We start from the raw sequence: 24,299 nt of genomic DNA, 5'->3' as shown, positions 1-24,299 counted from the left end.
CTTGACCTGATATCAACAAAGAGCACATCATTAGTTATCAGAGTAATGAGTAATTGACCTTTCTGCTGAAATTGCTATGACAAATTCCACAACAAGAACAACAACTTAACACTAGTTGCTGCAACCACAATAATACAGGCATTGTGGTTGTTAGGCCAAACTAGTTGACTACTGTGTTATATGAACCTATTATCATGCAGCAGAATATTATCAACAAAACTCAAAGCTATGCCCAATACATAAAAAGACTATACATACCTTACAGTGAAGAACTCTTCGTAAACCCAAACATTTGACCACTCAAAATTCAAAGTCTATTATTGGTTTCTTAAAAATGCATTTCAAATTAATTCAACAGCCGCTTCATACTTTTGTTTACACATCGGCCATCAAATCATTTTGTCCCTTGGGTGTTTATGAGGGGGACATTTTAGCAGTCATTTTCTTAAATATTGATGCCTATCTGAATTTGGGTTTTTTTACTGCTGAATGGAATGACAAGCACACGATTGCCGTACTTAAAGCAATCTTTCACAGCTGCTTTGCTTTTCAGTGATCCCATTAAATTGACAGCCTGCGCCTGCAGGGTCTACAACATTACAACACAGCAGAACAAGATGTTGATTTGCACAATGCAACCTAATGGAACGCAGCTTTACCCAGAAAAAAAAAACAACGTTACTTAGGGTAATTTATTTGGACCTCAATAAATGGAGATTCAGAAGCCTCTCACTGTGACCTTTGGTGAACACCTGGGTTACTTCAATTGTTTATATGTGGGTGCACTCTGGCACTAAAATGGGCAGTAGGCACGCAATCGAGTAATTCTTTCTTACTTTAAAGAATGCAGCATGAGTCATGCTTTCCTTAAATTGAGTGAAATAGTTATGCATTAAATATGCTGGCAGATCTTCTGCTTGGGCAAGTGGACTGAAATGGTGTGAATTGTTAATGCCTTGCCGCCTCAGTTCACGCCTCATGATTGATCATTTGTAACTATATCTACCCTTTGTTCCATGAAATCAAGTATAGAGTAATGGGTTCATCAGATTTCGGGTTAAATTGAGAGTGAAGAGGTTCTGTGTGTGGAAACAAGAGCGACCATGTTCAGGGCCTGCCTTGGAACAGCATGGGATCTAAAGGAGATATTCAAAACCACTCCACTCATCATACGCTGGCTGATTCTGAATGGGGCCCAGTCGCATGGGATGTTTGGTGCTTTTCCAATATAGTTAATATCTTTTACAACTTACAAGGACTCAGTTGCTGCACTGTTTGTATGGGTCTGGAGATTGTGGGTGGTTTTACAGTGAAACAACCTCAAGGAGTCTAGCTCATTTTAATACATATGGTGACCCCCCACGCCCTCTGCAGAAAATATAAGACCTAATTTCTATGTGCGTTATTTTTGCCTTGCTCTTCTGCTTGATTCTCAGATCAATTCATAGTTTTTGATGGGAGGGTACTACCTATCAAACCTCAGGAGCAATAGCAAAAAAGTGTGGAGTTTTTCAAGCTTGCATCCCTGGGTCAATACGTGAACTGTGTAATCTTGGTCTCAAATCAATCAAGAAAAAAAGACTGATTTAGTTGAAAAGAAAACTTGAACCTAATGCAAAGAGAAAGACTGTGGAACAATACAGCTTTTATTTTAAAGAGCTTTATCTATGGATTGAAACTTTTTTTTCTCTAAAGCAGTTACAGCCAATAATCGCATTCACACTTTCCTCTGGAGCTGTTCTCTGTCTTGATGCTGTGAAAGACAGTTGTCTCCCAGTAGCTGCATGCTGCGGACAGTGAATACTGGGGGGTGGCACTGGAGTGTCAGGGAAGGAACGGACACTAGCAAAGGAACTGCTCATATTTTGTCTTTGCATCCACTTTCTTCTTGTTCAGAGAACATGTAAAACACACCTCCTCCAGAATTTATTGAATGTCTAAAGCTATGATGATGACATTAGAATGTAGCATACCGTACAATCATGGTACACACGGGGTTTTGACATCATAAACAATTTAGTATACAACGAATATAGACATTCAGACACTTGTGTACCAAAAACACATAATTTCAGCATAGTTGTAAGAACAGAGAGCTTTATTAGAAATGTTTTCTATGGATTAAATATTAGCCTTTATTTTTGAAGGATATAAACCTTTACACAGGCTGTAACCTAAAAAATAATTTCTCACCCAGGCAGAATATCTCTAAAATAAATGATATGTACTTTAAACCGTATTAAAGTTGTCTCAATAACAGCAATTTTGTATTAAACTGTTTTTGAATGCAGGGCAGACTACCTTACATGGCATTGTATTCCTATCTTCAGTGATATACTACAAAGTTATTTTAAAATAAGGTTTTATCTGATAAAATCTTGATCATTTTCATTTAGAAAGCAAACATTAAAGGTTTACAATGTCATTTTTTTTATCACGAGGGTGATGGTTTCCAGAAACAGTTTTGTCTATAAAGTATAAAAAACAACACTCAATCCAGAATTCTGTACATTTCTAATGCTATATCTATTAGTTCTATGGTGTTGTGCCACAGAACTGTGAAATACGCATGGAGCTATGAAAAAACAAACCACAAGATCTAAAGTGCACCTCTTCACAATTTGTAACCTAATGGTTGAATACCACAACGCAGCTTGTACCTTCCTTGGATACTAAAGAAGTTATGGATCAAGACGTAACAGGGGTCCATCTATCAAGCTGTGTTATGCCATGCCATGTCACATTATGCCTTCCTAGTGTTCTTAGTGACAGAGCGATCCTTCAAGGGCCATGCTACATGTTCTTGTGATGACTTGAAGGCAAACAGTGAAGCTGTTATCACCTCCTCTCCCCCTGACACTTGGAGTGGCATGGCCATGAACATCATCCCACGCATGGAACACTGCTTGGAGGAGAGATCTGGACATGTGGAAGCTGTCGTCCAGGAGACAGTTCTGCATACTGTCAATTTATGTATGCACTTCTGGTTGTTTATTTTCAGATGGTTTGATTATGTCAGTGTATAATAAATGCCCCCTTACTAACAGTACTCTGTAGCTTTGGTTCTCTATAGTAAATAGCATTATACACAAGGCTTAAGCTTCGGAAGCAAGGCCTTAAAAAGAGGAAAAGAAAATAAATCATACTATGGCTGATGTCTTCAATTCGATTTCCTCCCCAGTCATAGAGGACTTTCGCTGGTGACGTGAGGTTTAACTTCTCAGTACAAAGATCTAGGAACTAGAAGAGAAAAAGAAAGCATGAAACCAAATGATGAATGAAAAACAAGTGAAGCAAATCCTCTCCAAATTGTTTAGATGCTTTCTCTTACAAATGCATATTTAAATGCTAGTCAGCTATTTGAATATCACATTTAAGCAACTTGTTAGTTTGTGACATATGACACCTCAGCAGTCTGAACTTGATGTACAGTTGTTAGCAATCACAACCTAGAAAGAGAGATGAAAGGATTGAGCAGGTGATGATCGATTGCCTTTGACTATGTAGAAATGCAAGATTTAATGGTGTTTTTTGCACAAATAAGGCACATCTTTATTTTTGTAATAAATCCATAACATTTCCAAAAATAGGATGAGAGGCAACATCACCAATAAATCATACATATGAAGAGAATGGTCCCATTTTGGGGAATTCTAGAATGGATTGTATTGAGCACTTATGACCTTCCTTAGAAGAAAACTACTTAATTTATAGAAAGTAGATAGTAAAAAGTAATGTGGCATTTTAAAATACTGAACATATCACTGTATTAAATATACAGTAAGCCTGTACATTCTTTGCATAATTTTAATACAAACATTGAATAAGCTTAACAAGGACTTCGAAATCCCTCAAAGGACAAATGTAATAGTGGATCTGAAAATTGACTGAGAAAGGTTGGGAAAGTGGTGTGAAATGTCAAAGGCTCAATCCTCGCAAGACTTCCACTTGTCTTCCGATGATAATATTCATTATGAACGTGTATTTTCAGTCTTTTTTTTTCATTAGCATGCATTTCAAAATACATTTTAATTTGAACATGCTTAATGTGCTTCATTAACTAGTAGCTTCAACTAACCATCGTCCATCCATCATCAGAAAGTTGCTTATTCCTTGAATTCTCTTTAAATGTTGATTTTATAATATAGACTGAAAATGTTTACACTTGTAACATATTTGAGAACCACAAAATTCATGTCTGTTTAAACTACTAGAGAGTTTAGTACACTAAGTAATCTAGTTACGTTCATCAATATAGACTTTAAATCTGTAGGGTTCTGGAGAGAAAACCATGGAACTTTATTTATGAATAAATGTATCCAACCATACACAGCAGGGTAACCCAGGAATCAGTACACCATATGTCACCACTTTGTAAAGTGCAATACATTCTAATGTCCAGATTTCAATATATGTAATTTTAAGTAAATAATTTATTTAATTATGATTCACTTTACATTTGGTATTTAATGGACTGTATGTCTCATGTGGCTTGAGCATGGCACTCATACTGCCAAAGTCTGTGGTTCTTCCTTGTCTGTTCTCAATGAGGAAGGGAGCTGGGCACCCAATCCCATTACTTGCCCATGAGAAGAGTGGCACTGGTTCCCCCTACAGCCAGAATCAATACTGGGACTGCATTTATACTGTATATACTGTATACAGATATATACATACATACACATATAATTTATATTTAAAGTTTGATCAGTTCCTAACGGCAGTGCATTCTCGAGTTTTATGGATATATTTAATACATACATGGTCTATCACCATATATTACAGTAAACCATTACAATGAAAACATTAAATCAGAAATGTAACAAAGCTAAATTCAAAATGTCATGCAATGGCCTGGGGCAGATTCTAAACAGAGCGAGTGTCAGAAATTTCTAATCGAGGGAGGCAGAGTTCCATAATGGGGCACAAAGGAAAAGGGATCTGTTAATTCCAGTTGGTTTATTTCCACTGGTTCATCGACCAGGATTAAGTTCAGATTAGATTAATGTGCACTTCATACTCACTGAAGTAAGAAAAGTAGAAGAATCCTACAGTTTCTTATTTCACCAACATAAGCATACTGTGAGTAAAATGAAATGCACACTTACAATTTAGTAGATTTTAAAGAAGATAGACTTAAGTTCACTTTTTACATTCCAACAGGCAGCTGACCTAATGCTACTTGTTGTTCAGGTTATTTTAACTCAGATCTAGTATTTATTGTTCCAAAACTGACAGCTTCAGTAATAGCTCCAAGACACTGTAGAAAAACCCAATCTCTGTGATTCATTTTGAAGAATCTTTTTATATTAACTGATTATGCATTCTCCTGTTTCTTATGTGTTGTATTCACTTGTTATTTTCAGTAATTGCTCTTAGAAATGTAAAATGAGAACATGTTTTGTGTGTTGTTATTTTAAAGTAGCAAAAATGATTGTTGTTGAGTGTGCATTGAAGACTAATAAAAGAAAAAAATTCTGATACAATATAAAAAAAAAACTCTTGTCAAGGTGAATGTCAGTCTACACCTGAGTTACTTCTCCAGAATAACACAGAGCATTCCAAGTAAGAATGTTTGAACCCACTGTTTTACCTTTTCCATCTGATCCTTCGCAGAGGTGACCTCATAACCAGTCCTCCCCGTTCCGTTCTTAAATACTAGAACCCTCATGGCTGTCTTCTCACTCAGTCGTCTCAAACGCTGCGAGAGGCTGACTTTGGTTTTTCCACGTTTGGCATCATTAGGGAGCACCACGCCGTTCATCGTCCAACTAGCCTCCTTGGCCAATGACAGATGGTCTGGAAGAAAAGGTAAAGTCAATATTTGGCTAGAGAAACTGAAGTACCCATCCCCCTCCCGTTTTAACATACATTGGCCATACTCCACATCTATGTGCATATCATCAAAATACTACCATCAGCTCCCACTAAGCACAACATAAGCTGTAGCAAGCTGGCCGTGCTGATAGCGGGCATAAATCATTGTTCCTGAAGGGAGCAGATGTTCAGGGTATGAAAGAGTAATACCACAATTTAGCCATAATTAAAATTCACCTTAGCATGCCTCTCTCACTAATCAGCTGATTATTTAGTTACTCACCCACACTGCCATTTCTTTTGACCCCTTTTTCATTCTGCTGGCTCATAAGAAGTATACACTTAAAGTCAAAATATTCCAACTTTTCATATGTATAGAGTTTCATAAGTATAGAGTTTATTTTGATTAAGTTCACATCTTATGTAGGACTGACTGGTACATCTACTCAAATCATTTCTAAAATATTTTTGGCGTACCTAATTTCTTTTTTCATTGAATGGAACAAAATGAAAATATAGATAGTCGGCCTGCAAGATACAAAGAATCAAGTACATTAGATGTTAATTTCACACTGAAAGTCGTGAGGAAGATAATAGGGTTTCGGCTGTGGCAACTTTTTCAGGCATGTGAAGACCTGAAAAAGGCCAAAGAAGGTTCCACAACTGAAACCTTGGTTTTCTTCTCCTTTTCTGCTTTTCAGTGCATTATCAACCTCTACTTATTCCATAATAAAAATGAAAATGGCTTGAAAATGAACATACTTGGGACTGTAGTATTGAAATCAGACTGTGCTTTTTCATGTCTGCTAATGGCAATGTGTTGTGTATTGTTTTACACCTGCTAAGAACTGAATCCTGTTTGTTATCTAATCCTGTAAGTTAATTAAGTTTTCATAATAGCAAATAAATATTACTTGGATTTTCATTGTTCAGGTCTAACCTCTAAATAAGAACTTACACATTTAGTATTTGCACCAATGTTAATGTAATATCTCAATTTTGAATAAGGAGTAAAAAAGGCATTTCTGTTTCTTTCGTATCAGATAGGTTTTCCAAATTGGCTGGTCAACCACACCTGGTTCAAATCAAACACAATAATAACATTTATTTTCTACAAACTGGAAAAAGCTGCTGTTATTCTTGATGTCTTCAACAGAGGAACTGATAATAGTATTTCACTTTACTCTGAGTAAATTCAAAACAAACATTGAATTGTATTCCTACTTTTAATACCCTTTGAATAAAATTACAGACATGATAAAATTCATTGGTCTTGAACCTAAAAAAGAAGATAATCTTGCAATGATCTAAACCAGATTATCGCTGTTTAGAAAATAGTGCTGACATTATTATTATTTTAATTTAATACATCTCCACTTGGCATCTATTGAAAAATAAAACAAATAAACACAACCTGGTCTCAAGCAAGACCAGCATTGTTGTTTGAAGCCTTGGGCTTGTTTATGAAAATGTTGAATTTAATAACCTTACTCTGACATCTTGTCATATACATGCCTTGTTGTAGCATTGACATAAATTATGAACAGCTAATTTGCTATGCCAATCACCCTGTCTTACTGTTTTGTCTGTATTCTTAGAAGAGGAACAGTGCATTTCTGAAATGCTTTCATTGGTGAATTCACCGCACCCGTGACAAGACAGGTCTGTGCTGCAGAGTGCAGCTTGGTACACAGGGTTAGGAGGGCCACTCAGGAGGAAGATTCCTCTGTCAGAACTTTCCCTTAAACCATTACTAATGTCCTGATTAAGCACTTCACCTTTCAACACAGTCTTCAAATGTCACGAAAGATATAATCTCTAACACTGGAATATGTAGGAGGATCTGCCAATAAATTTTCTGCTTCAAAATTAATATATTAAAAAAGTTCTCATAAATCTTTCAATTCACTCAATTAAAAAAATAAGTAGAAAATAATTTGAAAGATATTTTCCCCCAGACATTAGTCTTGTATTTGGCAGTTTTCTATTATTTATAATAAGATTGGTGTAATATAGTTCACTATTGTGCTTAATCTATAATTACAATATAAGTAATCCAATATTATATTCATTCATGTATTTTTCTCAAAATGTATTATCACCGATGTTAACCAAATGCTGATCAAATATGCATACACCAGGAAAACGACACTATCAATCATTCAACAACATATTTCTAAAGTAGGGCAGGCAGATAAATCCCATAACTAATGTGATGATATCTACAACATTCTGCATTGCGTTTCTAAGCTATTCACCTTCACTTTGAAGGAGTTCACATTTACTTTTCAAAGTTTTTCATTTGTCTTCTATTTAAATTATCATTCATGGCAGCACATTTAATTTTTCTCATGATATATTAAAAAAGACTAAGCTCTTGAAGATGCATTACTTTTTTGTTTTACAAATGTAATAGTATTAAGCAAAAGATGAGAATGAATTATAGGTATATTACAAATGTTTTTTTTCTGAGTTTAATGTGCCTTTAAACGGCAAATAGGAGAGCCAAATTCAGCACCACAGAAAAAAAGAATTCCTCTTTACTACTGTGCAATTAATGGGTTAAATAATACACCAGAAAGTCTCACCTTACCTTACAGCCTGTTGAAAATTAGAAAACATTCCTGAGAACATTTGCTATACAACGTAGGCAAAGCATGCTTCATTTAACAGAAGGGTTTCTGCTCTTCGTGAAATACAGAAAATGACAGAGCAATTAAGTTTTGCTGTGCATGAAGTTAGGAGTGTTACAGTGCTACCTGGCTCCTTGACTAGTATCCTGAATGTCTAAATCAGTCAGCAATTAGAAAGATGTAAATACATAATTTCATTGACACATACTCCTACAAAACAGATGACGGGTAACGTCCGTAGATCACACCTCTCTTTATCAATCAGAACTTGTCAAAACACATCAACTCACTTAGAAGACACTGGAAAACTTTTTTGACAGGTATCACATTTCTTAGACATGCCACATAAGTCATTCGAAGTTTTCATACTTTTTGTCAAGTCACAAATGAGATAAGTATATTTGTTAAGTTCTGTGGGCTGCAAAAAAGTGTTTTAGCCCTCCATTTGTGTGCAAATATTATATTGTAGAAATCCTTTCAATATTAATAGTAATCTCAAATGAAAACTGTACAACATATCAAAATTGCAATTAAAATGTTAAAATCTGATTAAAATTGTGAAATTAATCATAGTGTGAGATAATCCTTACGATAACTGCTTTACAAAAAAGGAAGCAGATTTAGGGTCTTTTTTATCTCAAATAAAATGCTGTATTTATTTGAACATTAAAAGTTATTCCTTAACATATACCCACTGCATGTGAAAGTGTAGCATCCTTCCTTTACACAAATTTTAAGAATGCTAATTTCCTCATTCTAACCTACACTGTGCTCTGCTCAGAGCTCACCTAGTAGTTTTGGTCTCAACAGACAAGGCCCATCTGCCACCTGCTCCACTTTATGTCCCAGCGACAACTGTCGAGCAGCACAAAGATTGATTATCAGTCAAAAACCATCGCACAGCACCAGATTTTAGTGGGTTAAGCTTGCTGATCCAGCAAGAGCCAGTATGAAATTCTAGTGCGGCATGCCAACATTTTGGTGCTGAAAGAACAGCAGTGCATGTCGCCATGAAACCCAGCCAAAGTAACACAGCTGAAGCACAGAAGTTCCTACCCTGAACTTGGCTTCAGAAAAAGTATTCATAAATAAACTTAACAATTGTACAATTATTTACAAAACTCAGCATGTGCATTGCTCATAAAGGTGCCATTCCAACAATATGAAGAGGATATTATGATAGTGTCATAGGACTCATTTAGAAACATTTCAACTTGTCAAACATTCAATGGATATTCCAACTAATAAATACAATACAGATTAATGCATATAAAATAGTAATAAATAACAAACAAATGTTTAGTTTTTAGGGTTATATGGAACACATACTGTATGGTTCCAAAGTGGAATAAACTTTTCACTTTTTTTTTTCGTATTACTCTTTATTAATAGATAAATATCCTAATCTCTAATGATGATAATCTGTTTCAAATTAATTTTAGGTTATAAGGTGTTCAGTTCAGTATAAGGTGAATATTATTTGAATGAGATAATTATTGTTTTAGAAAGCATTACATTATGTGAGTTATGTAACATTGAAAGAGATGACATAGCTCTGGAGTCAAAATGATGAAACTTTAAACAATGCTAAATGAATAAACATTAATTTAAAGCAGCTTATCATCAGCTAGGTATGGGTTATTTTTTTCTTTAAATTACAAATTATTTTAGGCGCTAAAGTCAGTGAATTGTTGAGGCTTGACTCAGAGTTGCCAGGATTATATAATAAACATAATGGGTTGAGTCTGTTTAATGTCACCTAAACTAATAGAAAGATTCAATAAATCTCTGACTTAATTTATTATCTTTTCCATGTTTAACCTCCTGCAGACTCCCTAATGTCCATTTAGATCCAAATTAAATTAAGCACTGATGCTAATAAAGAGCATTAAACAAAGCTGTCAGTAGATGTTTCTTTCATTAAGCACATTATCTTTTTACTGAGCTGTAAATGAGTAAACATTCATTTTGCTGAGGTATGCAATGTGGCGTGGTAATGAGCTCGGCTCATGCATCACGTCTGATTTGGAGTGATTTTGGTACCTTTCACTTCTTTAAATGGGTCCACAAACACTTCGCCAGATGAAATATAAACATCGGCATCATGAGGAATGTCTTTTGGTTCAAAAGCTTCTTCACCATTTGCCAGAAAAACCCGCCGGGCTGCAGTGTTCAGCTTGAGCTTAATGGTGCATTCTTCCAACAACTGCAAACCAAACAAGAGGTAAGGAGATGGAAGGATTATATACAATAATTAGGGGCTCAATAGCAAAAATGCACAAGTATCATCTACAATATAGCTATGGCTAATATACAGGTAGCTGTAAATGTCTTGAAATTTCATTCAGCTGATGCTGTTTATACTGTAAATGACGTTACTGAATTTTATTAATTTCTGCAATAAGTGCAAGAAACATGACAGCTCATCTCCTAAAACATTTAGCCTAAAACACAAAAATAAATGCAAACGTATATGTTTGGTGCATAGTGCTAATATTACTGTATATGGGTAGATAAATTCACATTCACATTCCATATTAGACATTTGTACTGCATCATGAGTCAGATCCATCTGCATAATCATTTTTAAATAGCAGAGGCAACAGCACAAACAAAATCCAGATACAATCCCTCTTTTCGCACAATGATTGAAGGTTGCTGCCTGCATTAAAATGTTAGCCACGTTGTCAAACATTGTCTGCTGAGAGATTAAATCTCTGTCTTTTGTGGGCCTAAGGTGGATGTAGAGACTGGTGGAATATTTGCATTTTATCCTTGACAAATCTGACTAAATGCAACATGTCTGGAGACAAAGTGATAAGCATTATTCTGACATTCAAGACAATCCACTGTGGAGCTATGGAAGGGTGATTATATGGAGAGGAATCACCCTTTATCAGAATGTCTTTGGTGATGACTCCTTAATGTTCAGCAATACCTTGATGAAGTCATTCCAGAAGTATTGATGTTATAGCAGGACAACGCAATAACACATAATGCTAAGATTACAGTTACAAGAAAACAATACCCAAGTACTGCTTTGGCCATCTTATTCTTCTAACATGAACAAACAGAACATCTGAGGCATGAACTCGCCAATGGCATCCACATAAGACAACCGTGGCTCCAGTTCCACAGAGGGTTGGAAAAGAGAAAATTATAAGATTACCATATTCATGTTGGGGGCAGTGACTCTGGCAAAGGTACATCTTGATCCATTCTTGTAAGCAATTACTCTAATTATCCAAGGCTTATACTTAAAGACTGGAGACTTTCTTGAAAAATGAAGTGACCTCCTTCAGTGGAAAAAAAAACCCACAAATAATTGCATGCATGCATATGAGCTGTATACATCTTTGACATAAATATAGGAATTACAGGTAATAGGTAAAATGCTACTGAATATGAAGACAAATATTTAAAATTATATTCAGGTACATTGCCTATCAAATACATCTTAGAATATAATCCTGAAGCTATTCATTACCTTTCATCAAAACTATTAATTTTAATGGATTTTAACAATTATATTTACAATATTCTAGCTTCTAGATGATTACCAAGTACAGTTTTGTATGAACAGTACAGTACTTTGAAAGGTGGAACACCAAATACGTTGAGAAGATTTATTTTTAGAATGATCTGTACATTAAGAGGTCAAGTTTACTTGTTTTCTGTGTGGATCGTGAATTTTAACAGCGTGTTAAAAAATTAATTAGCATTAGCATTGCACCTTAGCCATTCTAGTCAAGAATAATTTTCCTCTTACATACAAGTACTGTAGCTACGAATGAATAGCTTATACTGTTTCTGCTATGGCTGAAGTTCCAAGGCAGCATTTCATGAAATGAAAATAAAAGGGGAATTAAAGATACATACAGCACTAGTTGAACTTCTTATTTACGCATTCCTTTCTTTATTAAAAAACTGCGTAACAATGGACAGGTAAGAAAATGCATCTTCAGGGCCAGCTGTGTATGACACAGAAGGAATTATTGTGGTTACCTGAGCTGAGATCCAGGAGCACTGAAAGGTCTCTTGCCTTTGGAAGGCAATATGGGCCCTGTCCTGTTTATACTGTTTGATGTACTGCTGTTGCACTCTGATGCTCCCTCATTGCTTTTGACTGAACTGTTTTCATCTGAGTGGCAATCTCGAGACTGTGACCCCTTTGCAAACGCTGTGGAAAGTGGGCGAGAGCCTAGAGAAAGATGTGCTGAATGTCTTCTTTTTTTACACTCCTTTAAGGTCTTGCTTTCATAAGGAGATAGGAATTTCCTGCAGATATAAAGATAATAATAGTAGTTTAATTCAAAAGCCAGTACCAATACATTTTGATGTAATAATAAACAAGGGTTATACTGTAGGTTTTCAAATCTACCATGTGCTGTATTAAATCATGGTTAAAAGCTGTTTCCTTAAAGATCAGCAATAGAGTGTAATAGAGTGTCTTGTATGATGAATATATTAGTATTTCATCTACTCTTTATTTGTCCTATGAACAAATTAAAAACTGGTATGTAGTTAACAAATATGATAGGTTATATACAATTTGCAGACACATAAATTAATGATTAATGTTAACAGAAATTGAGTTTTTATAATGATTATTGAAAAGAATATAGAATATCAAAACTTGAATATTTTACAAATTCCAATTGCACTGTTGTAACCTTGAGTTTTTTATGTATTTCAAGATTATTTAGTGAGGATTTTATGTACACAATATATTCTGAAAAAAACCCTAAGATGAACTACTTGTATAGGCTCTTTATTCTGTCTGGTTTGTAACTGGAGTTCAGTAAATATTTTTCTTTTATGTAGTGTCAAAACAGTTGAGCGTTAACAGAATCCTCACCAATCTAGTCATTTTCCATACTCTTAGACACCAGTCCCCATGAGGCCAACAATCCTATTCAAAAGTGAAAAATGCTGCTACTCAGACAAGCCGTGCTTCAACGAGAAGTATGCGGTTCTAGCCTATCACACAGTATATTAGTAGTGAATTCACCCCTAGGATAATAACAGTTGGCAGGGGTTTAGCTTTACTATGGCTCACTGCCAGACTACTGTCGGTCAAACAGTCCCTTCTTCCTTGTTTCCACTCTGCAAAAACTATTGTGATGAATTTGCATTGGCTGGTAATACTTTTATGTGTACCATGGATCAAGCTGTGACATAACTCTTTAATCCACTATTATTCAGATGTATTCTTTATTTCTTCTTCTGACAGCCAGTGTAATACTGACATGGCATAGTAACACTGACATGGTACAAGGACCCTTTCAACAAGTGCTTTTTAAAAAAATATCTTGCCTTTTTCCTCCTACTCTAATACATTTTTAATGCACATTGGCAGTAGTTAACCTTCTTAGAGTTCTTTGAAAAATGTTACTGTAAGAATAATCAATCACAGACGCAAATACACACACATCTGGCACACATCCAAGGCACTCGGTTCCTTGATCTTTGTAAAGAAACAGAAATGTTTTTTTCTTATGCCAGTAGGGGAACTCTAATCAGACTGGGTGAGGGGCATACATAGAAGGCACGAACAATGGATGATAAGGAACAAAGCTGTGCGGTATACTTGAATTACAAGTGGTTAGTACTTAACTCTAAGAATGGGATCTTAAATGGTTTATTCTTTAGCTCCATCTATCCTCTATGTATCTATGTAGAGTACTATGAATTTAGTGAACTAGAGTATTTTTAAAAGCCAACACTTGTTAATACTTGATTTTAACTAGTTAAAGCTATCACAACAAAGCCTCATGCCTCAGAAGGGGAAAAGATTTGTGATCTATCAAAACAATTGTGATCTGTAAGCGTAAGACAGATCTATAAGTAAGACAGTTGTCTTTTATTTTTTTAAATATATAATCCAATAACTAAATAATATGTTAATAATAAATGCACAACAACATTTACAGTATTTCAAGTAGCAAAAGATATTTAGCATTAATAGTCAATTTGGGAGTCCTCAAAGATCTTTATATATTTATACAATGAAAGAAGAAGAAACCTTAATATTAAGTAATGAAAAAAATACTTCTCACAGAATAAACCAAGAATAAGCTTTAAATACAATACAAAGCAACAAAATGTAGATTAAATCAGCAAGATTTAGAATATTTATTATATTGTAGAATATTGTGTTGAAGGAAACTTTACAAAACTTCATGCTTAGAATGGTGTATAACTATTCCAATTTAATGGTATATTTCCTTTCAAGCTACCTGTCACAGGCCAGGCCTTGCTTTGGAGTTCAGGCCATGCTCAGTAAAGTTATTGCTTACCTGGGAAGATGACAGGCCGTAGATGTTAAGGTTGTATTAAACCTTTCATTGTACTTCTGCACTAACAGGTCTTCAAGACTGCTCTGGAGGGAGCCAGGGGAAGCACTGCATGATCTTCTGCTCCCTTCAGTCTTCCCAGAAGTCTTGCTGTCAGTTGTGCTGGAACTTGCTGGTCTCCTTACACTTGCCATCTCTTCCCAAAGAAGACAATTGGAAAACTGTTATTACATTCAGAAAGAGGTAATGTGTCCTCATGTACAAATCATAAAATTAGATCTAAACACCATGCACTATTGCTCTACTGTACGTGCATCATGATAACAAGCTTTTCATGTTTGGTTATTATTTAGTTAATTTATTCCACCCAATGATGCCTGAAAAGTGTTAAGAGTGCAGTTCAGAGCAAAATACAGTTCGTAGCATATAACTCATATATAAACTCATCTTCTGTGCCTCAGCTCCCAAAAACAGCAGACTGCAGTTAGGTCATGCACCACCACACACATTTTTTTAATTCTGACTTGAAATGCAACATTGACTTCATGACATTAAAAGGGCTTAGGAGAACAAAATAATTATCAACTATGATTGCCTAACTGTACACCTTACTTAGCAGACACAATATGAAGACAAATAGGCTCTGGCTGCTCTTAGACAAGAGCTCTGTTCTGGACTGTGTCAAATCAAACTCTTAACCCAGTTTCCCTTTCTTTTCATTCCTATAGGAACAGGCTGTGTGCAACCTTATGTAACACTTTAACATGACATATCTACAGTAATTCCAACACAGATAAGAACAGGCAGTTCAAGGTAGACCACATTGAAGTGCATACAACATCTTAGTCTCTGAAGACTGAAAAAACGTGAATAGAAAAATGGTCATGTGCAATGGTGAGATGAGAAGATGCATAGCGATCAACAATGGTCTTCATTCATTTATTTCAGAAGCCATGTTGCAATACGGTACCATTCATCAAACATAGTTCCTGACTCTGGACATAGACACTTACTGATTTTGGTTCCAGTCATGATCTTTATTTAATTGAATTCATAATTAAATTAGCAATTTGCTTGGATGGAGCCTTTTCAATTTGTTTACTTCTACTGAGAAGCTTAAAGAAATAACTTTTTATTTATAAAAACCTAATAGTTAAAATGCAATTCCAACACGTTCAGAGAATGAAAACAATTAAAGGCTTCAAACTATTTCTAATATTAGGTCAATTAAGAGTTAAATTATGTACTATAAGTGAAAGTTCAGGTGAAAAAAAGAGCAGGTATGCTTCTCTCCCCACACAAAATAGACACACAAAACATGAAGAACACTGAGAGAAACCTAAAACTAACTCTTCAGTCTGAGCATGCTGTAGATGTACAGTACACTGTATCATTAGTTCCAATATTACAGAATGACCATAGCTATTACTTTCAAAGTTAATGCAGCATCATACACTGCAATTACCAAAATCACAGTTTTTTTAAGATACTTTATCTTGTCTTGATTTAAAATGTCATACAAATTTAATATCACTTGGATAAAAATATTAAGGTGTAAAAAGTGGTTGGCAAAAGGATTATTAATGATACTTATTTAAACAAAATTAAGTATATTTTATTTAATCAGAGCTTGGCAACAAAAGGCTTGGCTACTCACTCTGACATCCCACGCATCTGCTCCCGAAAATCAATAAGAGCTGCTATCCTTCACTCTGAGGGAAGGTCACCTTGAGAACTACCTGACAATTGAGTAGAGAAACACCTTTCTTGAATCTGCATTTCATTCGCTCACTGAACAATTTCACAAATTAAGACACGGAAAATGCGTGATGTGCTGTAAAATAACACCTTTTACATTTCTTTAATTTTAACCAGCAATGCAGACACAGAACATCTGTAAGTGATACCTTTCTGGTTCCTTTCCTTTAATTTCATACCCTCCGCTTTACTTACAGCGTAAGATAACACTTGAGAATTCCAATTAATATCATATAGTAGTGTATAAAAACAAGAAGGAAATAAAGAAGAGGTTACAAAAAATGAAGGATTATATTATGGATTAGGCTCCCTTTAAATTGTTGGAAGTTGATCATTCAATTTTAAACCTGACAGAAATTTCAATAATTAAAACAATTCAACACTAAGCACACTGAAGCTTAGTTGTGTGTTTCACATTTATAATTGGTATTCACTAGGTCTAATTCTTAGAAAAAGGAAACACACTACAAAATTAGAACACTTTGAGCACCAAAATCCTTAGATTTTATCAACACCTACTTCATTGTGAAAATTTCCCAAAAATCATGTTTTTACTCAACACACAATTAATTTACTTTTTAATTAGAATTCCAGTACTGTATGGGATTGATTCCCTTCACTAATTAGACCACACATACAAAACAAAGAAAAAAAAACAAAATCTGTTTTCACTCCATTAAACCTACACTTAAATATTTTTGGGGTCACTTCATAAATCCAGAAGATCTGATAACATACTGTGAAAAAAAATAGTTGAAGAAATCTAAGACACTGTTAATGGCTACATTATGATTAAATTATTTAAGTGCTTCTTTAACTCTTACATTCTTCTAATTAGAGTTAGCACAATTCTATTTCTTTCAGATGCTAATTAGTAATTAACACAGCAATCATTAGCAATTTGAATTACACTACAACTATTAGAAAAAAAAGATAAATCCACTTTTGTGCTATTTCTACTTAATCTGAATTTTATAACAAAAATCCCACAATTGAGATTTTCACCAAAAAAAATCCTTTATCCAATGTTAAGACTCACAATTAGAGACATTTTCTGGGCATCTTTGTGATTTACAGCTGAATAAAATGAATCAGTGTTTCTCATAGTCTCTCTCTGCTTCAGGCTTAAAAACACTGAGAGTTATCTTGGCCTGTCAGAGGACGACGTTCCTTCCAGCCCTTTCTATCTACTCCTCTGTACTTCCATGTTCTCTTCTATGTACTGATTCCGGAGCAACAGTACCTGCAATTAACACTCTGTATTTATCTAATTTAATGGTCATCTGTCGGATGTCTTGAAAATCTGTCCAAATCTTTTTGAATTTTCTATGTAAATTCTATAGTACAGTTCTATAGTATAGCACACCTTAATTCAGATCCTGGTACACCAGGAATTGCATCACCCTATTCTGAGCATTGTGTACTTAACTATACGTCCTTCTCAATAGAAATTGGTTAAAGGAACTATTATCTGACTTTAACTACTATTATTCCTTTAGCCTTTATACAGTACCAACCAGCTCCTGTGATGCAAATACATTTCCTTTAATGTCTACTGCCTGCAGTTTAAGAATTAAGATTGTGTTTGCATCCATACAGTAACTTCTGTAATAATTCTCACAAGCCATTTCACTAGAATCTACATTTTCTAAAGATTAAATAGGAGTTTCATCCCCTAGAAACCTATTAAGTTTAGTGTGATTAATCATTTCCATAACCTGACATGTAATAAACTTCAGTTTTATCATTCTTTTTATGAATGGGTGCTGTATTAGAGATGCTTATTCAATAGGGGTGACCTCTGTCTCAAGGATCTGTTGAAAGGTTTTGCTAAATATGCATGATGTCTCTTGGTTCTTTAAGTAGGTTACAATTGGAGGAATCAAGCCCTGAAGCTTTTAGCTGAAGCTTTTAGTAACTGTGATACCTCTATACTATTATTTGTAATACACTTATTTGTAATGTATTTGTAATACACTTCCCTTTCATCACCTTAGTGTTACATTTTTATCCTTTGCTATAAGAATGTGCTTTATCCTTTACAATTTCTATGGTTTTGTCAGGTTGACAAAAACATTATTATGCTCAATGTAATATTCATTTCAATTTCCTCCTTGGCCTTTGTATTCTTTTTAGCTGTGATTATAGTTAATTTAACACATTTCCTTTAACTGGATCCTATTCTTTCTAATTCATTTTTTACACGGTTTTCTTTCTCTGTATGCTTTTCAATTTGAACCATTGCTTTATAGCTTTTTATTTGCTTATTCCAGGGATGAATCTGTAAATTCCATCTCAATCTATATTATTTAATTACAAAAAAGCCACAAAGATCATATTCATATATATTATTAATATTATTATACAATGAATATTTATATATAATAATATTATTTATATTCATATAAATATTTTATTTTATTAAAAATGAAATGTAGCTACAGTGTGTGAAGTGACAATGCAACAATTCATGTTTAAATTAGGTAGATTACTCCCTATGATACTCCCTATGTAACTGTGTACATATGTACATAAGAAAAACCTAAGCATATCACAGAGAATATGTTTGAAATTCAGTTTATTTGATATGCAATTTGAAAAGTTGAAAAATGTACTTTTGAAATTATCCAATAAAACATATAGTATTCATTGGTGCTTAACGTTTTTGTAACTTTTAGTGTAAAGATGGGTGAAGATTATCAAGAAAAGTACTTTGCAGGAAAAAACACAACTGGAAAGTGAATAGAAAACTTGCCTTGCCTCGGGAAACACAGTTACATAGGGAGGTCAAAATTTCCATTGTGCATTGTATTATTCATGGAACTTTTTCTAAAGTATAGAGTTTGACGTCTTACAACAATAAGAACAGTTAGAAGTTACTGTACGTAAAGTTGTTAATGTAAGTAGAATCACAAGCTAAGCTCTTTTGCTCAGTCATAAAATATATTTTGAAAGTTTACAAAATGCAAAGTAGTCTGTAGAAGAAATATAAAATAAATCATTTATTCATTCAAATTATTACAATTGGTATTGCACAACTTTATTTGTTATTGTAGGAACTTAATTACTATTGTAAACAATAAAAGAGGTATGTTTACATAATTATGAGTGAATAATGAGAAAACTTAAACACAATGTGCATGATAAAAACGTCTTTCTAACTCTACAGACTGCAGATGAGAAGTTTGAATGCAATCTTAATATATTCACCACAGTATTATGAAGATAGCAAAAGTTTAAAACTGGTATAAGCATGTATCGACCTTGTATTAGATGCATGAAAAAATATAAAACTGTTTTTAAGATAGAGATCTTAAAAAAACTGCGTAAATGAGGAACAAAGTAAAAATATTGGTAAGTACAGTATATCTATGCAAAACAAAGTTTAATTTATCTTGGATGGTTATCTACTGTAGTTCTTTCATTCATTTGTTGGCCATTGATTCATTGCTTATCCAGTCTACAATCCATAACTGTGTGCAGTATGTTCCCTACAATGAAAAGAATATGAAGAATATGCAATGAACTGACAGCATTGGAAGCAATACTGAGTAAAATAGCCTCCTTTAAATCATGAGACTGTTAAAGGCTTTCATCAAAATGCAACAGTACCACATAAAAGACGTGGAGCCCAGAAACATTTCAGCTTCATCTCCAGATAAATGTATGCCATGTGCACCCCATAGTTCAGATGATAATTGCATTTTTCATGCAGATGTTGCCAATGTAAACTGTGAAACACTGATGATCCATCGTGTTTATGTGCACTTCATCAGACTTAAGGCTCCTCTAATGTCTTGAAGTGTTTTGGAGACGTTTACCCTGACAAGTAATCAAAGTGACACAAAACAACATTGAGTAGCTCTTAAGGTTCGCCATCCATCCAGAAAATAGAGTACCAGCTTGCTGTGATGTTATAATCTCTGGACTATGTGTCTGCCTTTAAATGCCTTAGGGTCTGCATTATTTTCATGACATACATAAAGTGTTAGATCAACAGAAAACTACCAGACAGAAAATAATAAATCTTAATATCTGAACTCTAACTTATTTGACATGTGTTTTAACTTCTAAATTTAATAAAAAAATATGTCTAAAAGTGCTGGAACTTGTCTGGGAAGGAAATGCAGTTATAGCAGAGCAAGCATGAAGGTCTTACAGTGAATAGTGGTGTGTGCTTTGGTTGTGTAACCCTTTTTATACCACAGCATTAACTTCAGCTGACCAAACTCTACAGAACTACAGAACTGAGAATCTCTACTATCATCATTGCACCATCTCTCAACTTTATTGTTTGCCTTGGACAAACTATGGTGACAGACTCCGCAGTCTTAAAGCAAAGGATGAAGTTGTCTTGAGCTTTATAAAGCGTTAAAAACTAAGAAAAAAAACTGAATAAGAAATACAAGCTTTTTCAATAAACAGGAACAAAGTCATAACTTCATTATACAATATGTACAGTCAATTATTCATGATAATCTACAAAAAAATTACACACTTAATATTCATCACCTCTCACTCCTCGTCACTTCAGATGATCGGCAATGCACAGTGAATATGCTGTCAGATTTCTAATTGCTTTGCAATACGTCTGAAACAGGGAAATAATTAAAGGCAAACAATCTGTCACTTGTCTGTTACATGAACTATCTATCAAAATGCTCATTAAAGAAATTGCTAATGAGCTACAAAAGACTCCACTAGAGGTGCGTTTGCAGCAATTTTTTATGACACCAAAGATCTTTCCAACTAATCCCCACACAATTAACAAATAAGACATATTTCACAATAAAAATATGCTTGCCTTTTGTTGTTTGCTTTTAAATATGATCATTCTGATTACATCATTATAAACTCTTGATAAATTAAATGTTAAAAGTGTAAGAAACTGCATTAGAAATTAATGCCTGTTGTAGATTTGACCAATTTCTGACAGAAATCAATTTAATACAATATCATTTATCAAAATAGATGTTAATTGCATGAATACACGTGCCAGTTTCACAAACAGTTGTAAAGGCTTCCATTCCATTTAAAAGTTTTTGTCTGCTTCAATGTAAAAGATAAAACAAAAAAACTCATTTAAAAATGGTACTAAATTATATAAAGCCTTCTGAAACATATAATACTGTAGTACTGTTAGTACAGCAGTCAAAAAGCAGCACTAGATCTAAAGAAAATCTTCTGAAAGAGAAGCATGTCTTAGCTTTGAATGTAATTAGTGGACTTAAGTTCCATACAATAGGAAAAAAATCAAGCTAGAAATGTCAGGATATGAACTTTAAAATTTTCTTCATTAGACTCATTTAATTGACTTAAATAGACTGTGTCTCCACTGTATTTTGCACATTGGAACCTACAAATTAACACCTCTGTTTGACATTGGGTGAACAGCACAAAAAATCCCAGAAATGTGTTTTATTTGAGATTTGGAAAAACGTAATAAGTACTACTTGTTAAATCTACTCAGAGAAGACTTAAACATCCTATTTAAAAATACTAATAGTAAATCAAAATATTTTTTGCCTGATCATCTACAATCCTTCTTATTTGTGTCATAAATTTGGGATTAAAACAAAGTCCAGACAGATAAATGTATCATCAATGGTACTAGTGCATTAAAAAAAATAAAGAGAGATGATGATATGTTTGTATTTTGCTGTCCCCACTTTAAGACAAAATACAATTCAAGCAAATATTCCTGGATTATGTCAATAACACTGTCAAATGAGGAAAGTAAAGTTAGTAGACAATTAGATTACAGTGCCAGAATGTATACATTTATACATGTAACAGATGGCTTCTATTTTGAAACAGGCTTGAGGCATCTGTCCAAGTTTAAATATTACTCATTTGACAACAACAAGTAATATTAACATTTCTCAGTGAGATCAATTTTATTATGTACCCATTGTATCAATTCTATTGTTTTGAAAAACTTAATGTTCAGCACACTCCCTCTCGATGGCTCTGTGGCTAAGGACCTGTGCCTGTGCCTGGAAGGTTGCCGGTTCATATCTCGCAGCTGGCAGAGGAATCCTACTCTGGTGGGCCCCCGAGTAAGGCCCTTAACCCCAACTTCTCCAAGGGTGCTGTATAAATGGCTGACCCTGTGCTCTGACCCCAAGCTTCTCTCCCTGTCTGTGTGTCTCATGGAGAGCAAGTTGGGTTATGTGAAATGACAAATTCCTAATACAAGAAATTGTATATGGCCCATAAAGTGATCTATCTAAATCTGATTTTTCTATCTAAAAACAGGATCCCTCAAATAAAATCTAGCAATTACAATAGAAGCATCATGCAACAAAGATTTGACCCTGTCAGTAGCAATACCAAAAGCTCCCCCACCTCTGGCAGCACAAATCTAGACAGTAGGAGACTCCATAAAATAATGGTAACACAGGCAGTGATCCAATGATAGCAGGAGTGGGAATATGGGAACTCCCAATGCATTCAGATCCACAAAAGCATCCAGCTTTTAGACCATGCCGCCAGAACTATTTCTGCTGTTGCAAGAGCCCAGGAGCACAGTTATCATTTTGCAAAGGTTCTACGAAACAGCCAGAATACCTGTGTAGAATATTGTACAAAATAAATTATTTCAAGGAACAAACTGCAGAGAAAAAGATGGAAGCATTGTGTAGGTGGCAATTTCAAAACACGGTCCAATCTAACAATACAATGTTTTGTGGCTCTTGCTGATTTAGGTATAATTTGTGTGAATGGAACCAGATTACATGAACATTAACTTTAATTCCAACTGCAATAGGTACAAATATGTCATGATGAGACCAGCTGTAAGAAAAAAGTAATGTAACACTACACCAGTTTCTACCTTTAACATACTCTATTTTAAGAAAGAGAAATAGTTAAAAATAATGTTTTGACATTTCACCTTGACTGTTCTGGTTTTAGTTCATTCTCAGAATAAAATGTTTAATATTGAAGGGTAACATCCTGGAACGATTGAGCTCGATCATAGAATAAAAAGTGTCGTTTAAAACTTTCTGTATTTTTCAATCCACACACAGTAGACAGTCATATATAGGTTAATCCTTCTCTTGCCATTTAATATAAAAATATTGTTATTATAGTTTACATTCTTATCCTGTGATTTTACAGTAATATATTATCAATGCACCATTTTTGTATTCTGCTTAAATGTGTGTATGATATCTACTTGAACAGATTAAATATTTAAAGCTGTTTTTATACATTTACTCACACATACTATTACAGTACATACTTCATTGCCATAGAAGGTGACATTGATGATCATTTATAGTCTATTGCTGGTTACTGGTAACAAAGGGGGAATAAAGTAAGGTATTACTCCGAAATCAGAGAATAATGAAAATTGATTATTAAAACTCAATATATAATTAATTCTTTGGTAAAATATTTGCTTTTTTTTCATCTAGGTATTATCAAAGCATATTAAAAGGATGAATTGCTTGTCTAACCAAAATCATGGTTACAAAAATGTCATCTTTGTCCTTTCACTTTCTGGAAAAAGTGTAGTCCTCTACAGTACAGTACTAGGCTCACATGCTAATTCTAGCAAGAATTCAAAGGAATTATTCATTTTAGAGATTTAGATTACGATATTTTCATTTAGCACAAAAATATTTCATATATAAGCATTCCATATTTTAAAAATGCAGAATAAGAAAAATAAATTGATCACAAGAAAGATCTTACCTTCTTTAATTAGACTCTTTAACATTACATTTGTACAGAGACTTAAATATGTTGTGTAGCTGTTTCCATGGCGATGGCGTCACTGCTACTGCAA

General features: G+C 34.2%; 1 protein-coding gene across 5 annotated transcripts in view; it reads right to left on the bottom strand.

The window, feature by feature from the left end:
• The window catches only part of LOC148645638 (doublecortin domain-containing protein 1-like), a 108,762-nt gene extending 84,479 nt beyond the window's left edge, over positions 1 to 24,283 (bottom strand). For 4 of the 5 annotated variants that reach the window (XM_088611146.1, XM_088611145.1, XM_088611144.1 and 1 more), the window contains exons 1-8: positions 24,206 to 24,283; positions 16,404 to 16,485; positions 14,750 to 14,942; positions 12,456 to 12,728; positions 11,620 to 11,746; positions 10,494 to 10,656; positions 5,594 to 5,799; positions 3,147 to 3,240 (exon numbers count right to left, since the gene is read on the bottom strand). In XM_088611146.1, the coding sequence (XP_088467272.1) occupies positions 3,147 to 3,240; positions 5,594 to 5,799; positions 10,494 to 10,656; positions 11,620 to 11,746; positions 12,456 to 12,728; positions 14,750 to 14,940 (1,054 nt within the window). In that variant the 5' untranslated portion in view covers positions 14,941 to 14,942; positions 16,404 to 16,485; positions 24,206 to 24,283. Of the gene's footprint in view, positions 1 to 3,146; positions 3,241 to 5,593; positions 5,800 to 9,238; positions 9,306 to 10,493; positions 10,657 to 11,619; positions 11,747 to 12,455; positions 12,729 to 14,749; positions 14,943 to 16,403; positions 16,486 to 24,205 lie in introns of those variants that run through there. The other variant, XM_088611148.1, reaches the window with a different exon arrangement.
• Between the last annotated feature and the right edge of the window lie 16 nt (positions 24,284 to 24,299).

The sequence above is a fragment of the Lepisosteus platostomus genome, chromosome 18 (genome assembly GCF_059453375.1).
Source record: "Lepisosteus platostomus isolate fLepPlt1 chromosome 18, fLepPlt1.hap1, whole genome shotgun sequence".
Classification (NCBI taxonomy): domain Eukaryota; kingdom Metazoa; phylum Chordata; class Actinopteri; order Semionotiformes; family Lepisosteidae; genus Lepisosteus; species Lepisosteus platostomus.
The sequence above is the reverse complement of the archived record's forward strand: the minus strand, read 5'-3'. Positions and strand labels throughout refer to the sequence as shown.